This window comes from Carya illinoinensis, chromosome 16 (genome assembly GCF_018687715.1).
Source record: "Carya illinoinensis cultivar Pawnee chromosome 16, C.illinoinensisPawnee_v1, whole genome shotgun sequence".
Taxonomy (NCBI): Eukaryota; Viridiplantae; Streptophyta; class Magnoliopsida; order Fagales; family Juglandaceae; genus Carya; species Carya illinoinensis.
The window spans coordinates 20,719,167-20,729,123 of NC_056767.1; the positions used below are offsets into that span (position 1 = coordinate 20,719,167).

General features: G+C 34.1%; 1 protein-coding gene across 1 annotated transcript; it reads left to right on the forward strand.

Annotated features, from left to right (window-relative positions):
* Window positions 1–793: 793 nt before the first annotated feature.
* LOC122298606 (disease resistance protein RPP2B-like) lies at window positions 794–2,022 on the forward strand. Its single transcript, XM_043108427.1, has 2 exons — window positions 794–955; window positions 1,755–2,022. The coding sequence occupies exons 1-2, from the start codon at window positions 833–835 to the stop codon at window positions 1,884–1,886; spliced, it is 255 nt and encodes an 84-aa protein (XP_042964361.1). The 5' UTR covers window positions 794–832; the 3' UTR covers window positions 1,887–2,022.
* Window positions 2,023–9,957: the final 7,935 nt, after the last annotated feature.

Consider the following 9,957-nt stretch of genomic DNA (forward strand, 5'->3'; position numbering starts at 1 on the left):
TGAGAATCCAAAGGAACATTTGGAATTAGAGAATGATGATGAGAATTCGAAGGAAATATTTGGTAAGAGGCATCGTGATGAATATGATTACAAATTGGAATTCAAATGGTACCTCAACAAAAGAGGCAGTATTCCTCAACCATGGCCATTAGAATAATGGAATTAGAGAATGAAGATGAGAATCCGAAGGAAAGATGTTTTGTTGTGCTATTTTGCTGTTTTCTTTACTGTTTGCTACCTTCTTGAGATAGGGATATGCATTATCATAAGGTGGAGAAGATGAAATCTCGACTGAGCCAAACATATTACTATCAATGCTACCAAACAATTGTTCATGTGGAATTTTATTGCTTTAAGTGTGTCTAAAGAATCTATAGATCATGTGAAGTTGTCATAGCAGCTCGCATCAAATGTTGATGGAGAAGGCATCTCTTTAAGGTAATTTTTTTAGTTGAAATGCATTTAAAAGAGATAAGCCAGTTGAAAGTTATGTAAATCTCACAAAATGTATAATAGGTTATGCTAAGGGCCTTCCACTAGCTCTGACAGTGCTTGTTCAGATTTACGAGGTAGAATTATACAAGAATGGAACAATGCATTGGAAAAGTATGAAAGAAGTCCTCACAAGGATATTTATGAAATTCTTAAAAGAAGTTATGACGGGTTGGATGATAATGAAAATGATATTTTTCTTGACATTGCTTGTTTCTTCAAGGGGAATTCTTCCGAATATGTCACGAAAATACTAAATAGTTGCCGTTTTTCATAATCTATTGGCATTGCAAGTCTTAAAGATAAGTGTCTCATCAATATTCATGATCAATGCGTGCAGATGCATGACTTATTACAAGAAATGGGTAAAGAAATTGTTCGACAAGAATCGTCTAAAGAAGTTGGCAAACGTAGTAGACTGTGGTTTCATGAAGATGTTCGCCATGTTTTAGAAGAAAATACGGTAAGATCACACTAATAAAAACCATTGAATTTAGATTAGTAGTTAAGTTTCGGTAGTTTTCTATCCGGAAAATGGTTAACCTACAACTCTTGCAACCACTTAAGAATAGTTTTGTAAAGTTAAAAGTTTATTTTTATTGAAATGGCGTGTTATCTTTCGTTGATTGCAAAATGGATTATAAAAGAGTTTGAATGTATATCATGACCATTGGTCCGTTTCTATATATACGCTCCCGTTTTACTTTTCATAAAAGAAAATCACAATTCTCTCCTCAAAAAGTTATATTTTTTGAAACTTTCTGTAGTTTAGTATTAAACTTAATGTATATAAATAAAATAGAAAAATAGAAACAAAAATTCTTAAATTAAAAAAGGGCCACCACCCATAGTTGTGGCAATCCGGAGCTACCATTAATGGTGGCCTTGTGGCAACAACACACAAGGGCGACCCATTGTGGGTACTGGCCCAACTGATCCTTTTTTATATATTATTTATTATGTTCTTTTTACATTACTTTTATTTATTATTTTCTTCTAAGTTTTTTTTTTTTTTTTTTTACTTTTTTCTTATAATTTTATAAAGGCAAGTTTTCATTTTTCTGAATATTTTTCTATTTTTTAGTTTTTAATGTTAATTGATCTGATTTTTTGAAAATTATTTATAAAAATTTTCATTTCAATGATTTAAGCTTAATTTGTTTTGATTTCACTGTGTTTCCATGATTTTAGCAAGTGGTAGTAAAAGATGAACAATTTTATGATTTTATTTTATTGGAATACTTATGCCTTTGTCTTTATAGGGAACAAACAAAATTGAAGCGATTTTGTTAGATTTTCCTGAAGGTGATGACATGATATGCTTGCATTCCAAGGCCTTTATGAAGATGAGCAATCTTCGACTGTTTATAAACCTGAATGCACAATTGGATTGAATTATCTCTCTAATGAATTAAGAGTATTTTATTGGCCTCAATATCCTTCGTCATTTTTGCCTTCTAATTTTCGTGGAAATAATCTCATTGAATTTAAAATGCGTGATAGCCTCATCAAGGAGTTAGGCGGCCTAAAATTCAAGGTACCACTATTATTTTCAATATTTATTTCTTTAAAATTATGAAATAGAACTTCATTGAAGCTAATAGATTTATTTTATTTTATTTGGACAGAACTTGACAGATATGGGTTTATGTGGTTGTAAATTCTTAAAAAAAATTCCTGATCTTTCAAGTAGCCCAAATTTAGAGAAGTTAAATCTTGGATTTTGTGAGAACTTAGTTGAGGTTCATCATTCCGTTGGATTCCTTGATAAGCTTTTGAGATTTAGTGTTCATGGATGCTGCAAGCTTAGTATTTTGCCGAAAAGATTCAAGTTGAGATCTCTATGTTCTTTTGATCTTCACAGTTGCTCGAGTCTTGAAGATTTTCCAAAAATTGAATGTGAAATGGAATTTTTACATAAGTTAAATCTTAGTGGCACTGGCATAAAAGAACTACCTTCATCAATTGAGAACCTCAAAGGACTTAAAAAGTTATATCTAAACAGCTGTAGTAGTCTGAAAAAATTACCTTGCTCAATTGACAGCCTTACTCGGCTTGAAGAATTATATGTAGCAGGCAGCATTGATCAGTTGCAAAGTCTACATATTGTCAAAGTACTCGACGATTTTTCACAACCAATAAACATTGGAAGGGTGGACGAGGATGGTATGCAATCCACGCCATCTGTAGAATTGACTCCGACAAAGTCAAGCATCTTTGGTGATGCAGTTTCCTCCTCAAGTGCGATTTGGAAATCACTACAAGTTTTAACTCTTCAATTTTGTTGCCTATCAGAATCAAATTTATTCACGAAGGGTAATTACTTTCCTGTTTTGGATAGGTTGGATCTAAGTGGGAGTGATATTGTTATCTTTCCAGCTCGAGGTGTCAGATTTATTAGGTTGACATACCTTTGTTTGAACAATTGCAAGAAACTTGAAGAAATTTTACCTTTTCCATTGAGCATAGTAAGTGTTCAAGCTCATGAATGCACGTCATTGGAAAGTTTTGCACTACTATCTGAAATACTTATTAACAACGGAACGAATTTTCCTAACCTCCGAAGGATTGACTTGTGCGGATGCCATAAACTACTTGCGAATATGAGGCTGATTCCTTCATGGGAATAGGTATGTATGTATGTACATCTCTTTCCTCTCTTTCTTTTTCTACATGTTTGTGTGTGACCTTGGTTTATAACTTGTATTGCTGAAATTTTTTATTTTATTTTTATATTCGTATAATATTAGAGACATTTTAAGAACCAAATTGGGCATACCCACTTAAAGTAAGAGATATTGTCATTATATTTTTAGGAAAGAGGATTCCAAGCTGGTTCAACTATCGCAAAGAGGCCCATGATAGTAATCTGTGTGAAATACCAAAGGAAGATTTGGTGAATGACGTGAGAATCCAAAGGAACATTTGGAATTAGAGAATGATGATGAGAATTCGAAAGAAATATTTGGTAAGAGGCATTGTGATGAATATGATTACAAATTGGAATTCAAATGTTACCTCAACAAAAGAGGCAGTATTCCTCAACCATCAGCATTAGAATAACGAAATTAGAGAATGACGATGAGAATCCAAAGGAACGATGTTTCACTGTGCTATTTTGCTATTTTCTTTGCAGTTTGCTGCCTTCTTGAGATAGGGATATGCATCATCTTGAGGTTGAGAAGATGAAATCCCGGCTGAGCCAAACATATTACTATCAATGCTACCAAACAATTGTTCATGTGGAATTTTATGGCTTTAAGTGTGTATAAAGTATCTATAGATCATGTGAAGCTGTCACAGCGACTCGCATCAAATGTTGACGTAGAAGGCATCTCTTTAAGGTAATTTTTTTGTTCACTTGTTATTTCATCTGCTCAATTTTCTCACTCCAAACAAACAAAACCATGACTGTTTGTGCACAAGAAATTATGTGTGCCAATCTTTTCAAATTAATGGGTCTGCTTTTGGAATTTGTTATGTGTTTTGTAATTTTCTCCTTGTTTAGTTATACAAATGAGATGAGATAAGATAAAAGTTGAAAGTTAAATAAAATATTATTAGAATATTATTTTTTAATATTATTTTTGTTTTAAAATTTGAAAATGTTGAATTTTTATCATATTTTGTGCCGGATTTTGAGAAAGTTATAATGATTAAATGATATGAGATGAAATGAGATGCGAGAGAAAGTGCAAATTTGTAGGCATTTTCTTGATTTGTAAAGGGTCGAAGATGTAAATATTATAATTCAAGAACTATGGACGGTATTTTTATTTTTATATAGAGGTGGGAAATTTGGAACTTATTTCTTCCATCTGGAGACTCAGCCTTTTACTCTTTCATCCATAGGAATTTGACTAAGGTTAGTCTCTGTTAAGATATAACATAAATGATTAAATTTTCATCCTCTTTTCAACTTAAACTTTTAGGACAAGTGATGATTTCACATGGTATCAGAGCAAAGTCTTGAGTTTAAACTCTCACTTTACACTCTTCCCATTTAGTTAAATATCTCACATGTTGAGCCATTCATTGAGGGGAGTCTGGCCCATACGTAAGGAGGAGTGTTGAGATATAGAATAAATAATCAAATCTATATATTTCTATCAGTTTAAACTTTTGGGATAAGTGGTAATTTCATAGTCTCTAACCTTTAGAAAATGATTTGCTTTTAAAAATTAGATTCACATACTTTACCATCCATTCCAAATTGTCACACATGCATTTTCTTTCGTAATACTTCAAGTAAACTCAAGTAATATTTAAACAGTACTCAAGAATCTCTTTGCTCCAAACATATCATATATTGAAAATGTTTTCTACTATTCCTAATTATTCAACTCATAAACATATAATTTAACGAGAACTATATATTTGGAATTAATTACTTTTTCTTGGTGCCAAGAGATGTTATATTGTTCGAGTATTTATAAGCTTTAAATAATACTACCAAAAAAAAGAAAAAAAAAATAGTCTGGTTTCTTTTTTGAATTTAAGTTTTACTAATTTAGGATCATGACACAAGAATAACTAATTCAACCATTTTTTTTTTCAGCATGTCTATGAGGTAAATTGATTTTTATGTTAATAAGATACTGGGAGACAATTTTAACTTTAGGAAAATGTTGCATCCACTAAGGATGCAGCACCACAAAAGTCACCAATTAATGTTTTATTTCTTTTTATTATATTTATTTATTTTATTCTTAAGAAAGTATTTTTAAATGGGTTTCAAAATTTTTTAATTTTTTTAAATGTTTAAAGATATAAAACAATGTATAAAAATATCATGAAAAAATAAAAAGGCTATTTAGCCTTATCGGTGACCACTCGGTGGGTGTAGCATGAATCTTAACTTACTGTTATAGTCTTATTCTATTATGCTAAACTCTTGTTTGGGATCAACCAGTGCATCATTTTTTCGAGCGTTAGAAGATGCATCAGTTTCCCATCTTTATTGTTGCTTCCAAGTCGTCATTCAACTTTGGCATTGTGCGTAAGATTCATTTCAAAGTTCCTTAACCCCAAAAATGGTTGAAGCTCTTATTTGCACAAAAAATTAGTTGAAATCTCCTTGCATTAATTATTTTACTCACAATACTTAATAGAAGATGTCGAAAGCTAAAAGCTGAAAGATGGTAAGATTCATTTTGAAATATCATATATTTTCAAGTGTTTTTTTAATAATTATATTTATCTTTTATTCATGCATAGACAACTTTGAATAATGTTTTGAATGTGGAAAACTAAAGAATACGATGTATTGTAACTTCTTGATCAATTGGGGCTTGTATTCATTAATATATATTGAAATTCTAGCAATTTTCATTTTATCTTCTAAAAATATGTTTACCTTGGTTGTTGTAGGAATATGATTCAATTCCAGCAAAGGTTCTGAGCCAAAAGCCAAAAAAGCTAATTTATAGCTTAACAAGCCATAGCATAAGCAAGGCCATGAGAATGAATATTTGATGCTTGGCTTTAATAATAGTATTGACAAGACTTTGGCATTTTTTGGAACTTCGTTTGCAATCAAAAAGGCTGTTTTATTTTAATCTATTTTTCCATGTTTACATTTCTTTTTTCTTTTTTTTTTTCTTTTTTTCTTTTGTTGATTGTTGCTATTTTGTGATGTGATGCCTTTGAAAAGCAAGAAAACTAATATTAAAGAAGGTGAAAACACCTCACTATTCTTTTCCATTATAAGCCTGATCATTGGGATGGAGAAAAGGATGTGGAATAATGAAGCCCTTCACGCGCGGTACCTAATCCAGCATATAAATTAGGACCATGGAAGCACAAGGTATGAGAAGCTTAATTGCTATATAAAATACTTGAAACTTTGTTTTTTGTTACAATTCCTGATAAAATTGCTCATTTGACTTTGACAGAAAATTAAGAACCCCAATTATAAAGGGAAATGGAAGACTCCTTAGATTGATAATCCAAGTAATTTGAAGCATACATATTTATTTTTATCCATCAATTTCAGCTTGAAGAAACTGCAATTGAAGTAGTTTCCTTTGATTATATCTAGATTATGTATTTGATTAATGTTTTACTCTTTTTCAAGATATATTCAAGATGATATCATTTTTGAAGCAGATACAAGAACTATTGAAGGACCCATAATCATTGATAAGAACTATGAAAGGCTTCATTGTTGTGGCACCAAATTAACATATATTGTTGTGGAGTAGGAACTACTACCGGTATTTGTTAGGTCTGAGTTTAATGTGATGGTGTTGCACTCTTTATCATCTTCTTTTAAGAATGGCTAATGCACTGTCTTGGTGTTTGCTTTCTTTCAACAAGGTCAGTTCAAAACTGCAACTACATCGCTACCATACTGGTTAAGAATCAAGGTTGTCACAGCACTCACCCTCATGAAGAATTATCTTTTCAAGGGAAGTTTCATTTGTTGCAAACCAAGAAAGGAAAGTTGCATTTGAGTTGATGTTACTGGACGTCATCTGCATACTGTGAGTCTATTTTCAAGAATTAAATTGGAAAATATGTATTTTTTGGGCTTACATATTTGGAATTTTATTGGGATAAATGATTATTTGGCTTGTTTATCATGTTATGCAGGAGGATGAATAACCATATGTATCAAGTAATGTCAGAAGTTTTGTAGAAACAACATTGTGGTTGTTTGCCCCTTTTGTGTCTGCTGTTCGTAGTCGAGTTCATGCACCCTTGCACAAGATGGATCACGTTTGAAGGGTGACCAAATTAAAAACGGAATGGAAAAGGGTTAATGAAACGGGGAGGATTGGAGGGCGGGAGACAAAATTGAGTTTGGAATGATGCTGGGTTATTGAAACGGTGTGTTTCACCCATCTCCTTCTTCCCCATTCCCCCAAAACCCCCTCTTCTTCGTCGAAGACCCGTAGTTCCCCTCGTAGCTTTTGCAAGCCACAGACTTAGCCAGCTGTGATTTTCTTCGTCCTCACTCTGCAAGCCAGTTCAGTCACCATTGGTATGTCTCTCTCTCTTTGTGATTTTTGAAACCAATTTTGATTGTTTTTATTTGTTATGTGCTGAAACCCTAATCTCTAGTTTTATTTTGATTGAAACCAATTGTTCTGGGGGTTCATGCATTCATTTTCCCATCTTTGGTTATTTGAGTCTTTAATGGGTAGGCTTCGGTCTGTTTAGGGTTTTTAGGGCTTTAAGCTTTTGGAAGGTTTCTAGGATTAATTATTATATACCTATGGAGGAGAAAGAGAGCTCTGGTTCCGTGGTTCGCGTGAAAGTTGATGAGGTCCCTAATAAGGATAAAGTTCAATCTATCATAACTGATATTCAAACTACGTAACTTACCGAAGTTATTGTAGTTTGGTGGTTGACACGGTTCTCTGTTTTTCCTCTTCACGTTGTTCTGCAGCAGTTATGTTTTACACTTAAGTTTAAATTCTTGTAAATCTTATCCTTTGTAACAAATTTAATTATATATATGAATACAAATGCATACGTATCTGGTAAGCAATTCCAGAGTTATTTCAATTCTTTCATGGTATCACAGCCTCCTATAGCTAACGCTTCCTTTGATCCTATGGCTGCTGCTACGGACTCCTTGTTGTCTTCCGCTGCATTTCACCTTCCAGCTCAAGTTATTTCCATCAAACTTGATGGACCTAACTTCCTTGCCTGGAGTGCTCAATTGCTTCCTCTGTTTCGGAGCTATGGACTCATAGGAATCATTGATGGTTCTGATTTTTGTCCACCTCGTTTTTCCAGCGATGAACAAAAGGCCACAGGTATTCCTAACCCTGCTTATATGTCTTGGCAGTATAAGGACCAAATGGTACTTGGCTGGATTATTTCTTCTTTGTCTCCTGCGGTGGTCTCCACCATTTATGGACTTGAAACTTCTCAGCTTGCTTGGCAAGCTCTTGGTGCACGGTTTGCTGCGCCCTCGACGTCGCGTATTTCTCTTATCAAGAGAAAGCTGCAAACTTTACAGCAAGCCTCCTTGTCTTGCCAAAATTTTCTGGATGAAGTTAAGTCTCTTGCTGATGAATTATCTGCTGTTGGAAAACCAATTGATGATTCTGATTTAATTCTCTCTGTTCTCAATGGTCTCAATTCCTCTTTTCACTCCTTTGTGACAACATATATGCTTCTCGCCAAAGAGAAATCTATGTCTTTTTCTGATTTCCATGCAGAGTTACTCAACCATGATTTAATGCAAAAATTTCATAATCAGTCTCTCCACTCTGAGGCTGTTCCCTATGCTCTCTACTCGCATAAACATGGTTCTAAACCAGGTTCTCGGCACAACAGTACCAAATCTCGGTTCTCAAGCATATCTAAAGGCTCGAGTAATTCTACCCAGTTTCGACAGCCATTACCTCACCTGCCGTCCTCGTCTTCAGCTGCCCATGCTCAGTCTGAGTCACGTTCACGATCCCCATGTCAAATCTGCAAACGCGAGGGACATCAGGCCTTGGATTGCTTTAATCGCATGAACTACTCCTTCCAGGGACGTCATCCTCCTATTGAATTAGCTGCTATGGTTGCTGAGGCTAATACGACTTATTTAAATCAGCATCAATGGTATGCGGACAGTGGTGCTAATATTCATGTTACCTCCGATATTGCTAATCTTGCGACTTCTCAACCTTATGAAGGTGATGACTCCGTGGGCGTAGGTAACGGGACAGGTTTGCTCATATCTCGTATTGGCAATGCTTCCATTAAAACATCTTCCTCTACGCTTGCCTTGAAAAATATTGCTTATTGTCCTAAAGCTTCCGCTCATCTTCTCTCTATCAATAAATTTTGTAACGATAATAATGTTCTTTTTGAACTCACTGGTTCTGATTTTTCTGTGAAGGATATCCTGATGGGGGACACGCTACTGACGGGACCAAGTGATAATGGATTGTACCCGATCAACCTTCGTCAACTATCATCACCAAAATTGCATGCTCTCACAATGAAGGTTGGCTTCAAGGCTTCTACCTCCACTTGGCATTGTCGCTTGGGACATCCTTCCCCAAAAATTCTTCATCGTGTCATCTCTAAATACATCGTCCATTTGTGTGTCTTGTCAACTCGGAAAGTCAAAACAGTTGCCATTCTCTGATTCTTCAAGAGAATCAACTACTCCTTTGGAGCTAATTCATTCTGATGTTTGGTCCACTTCCACTCCTTCTTTGAGTGGTTGTCGCTATTATATCATTTTCATTGATGACTTCACTCGTTTTTGTTGGATGTTTCCTATTTCAAATAAAGCCGATGTTTACTCTACATTTGTTAAATTCAAGCTTTTAGTGGAAAAACAATTTAACTCCACCATTAAACAATTTCAAAGTGATAATGGTGGTGAATATTGTTCTACCATCTTTAAGCAATTTCTGAGTGATAATGGGATTTTTCATCGATTATCATGTCCTCATACATCTCAACAAAATGGTCTCGCCGAAAGGAAACATCGTCATATTATGGAAATGG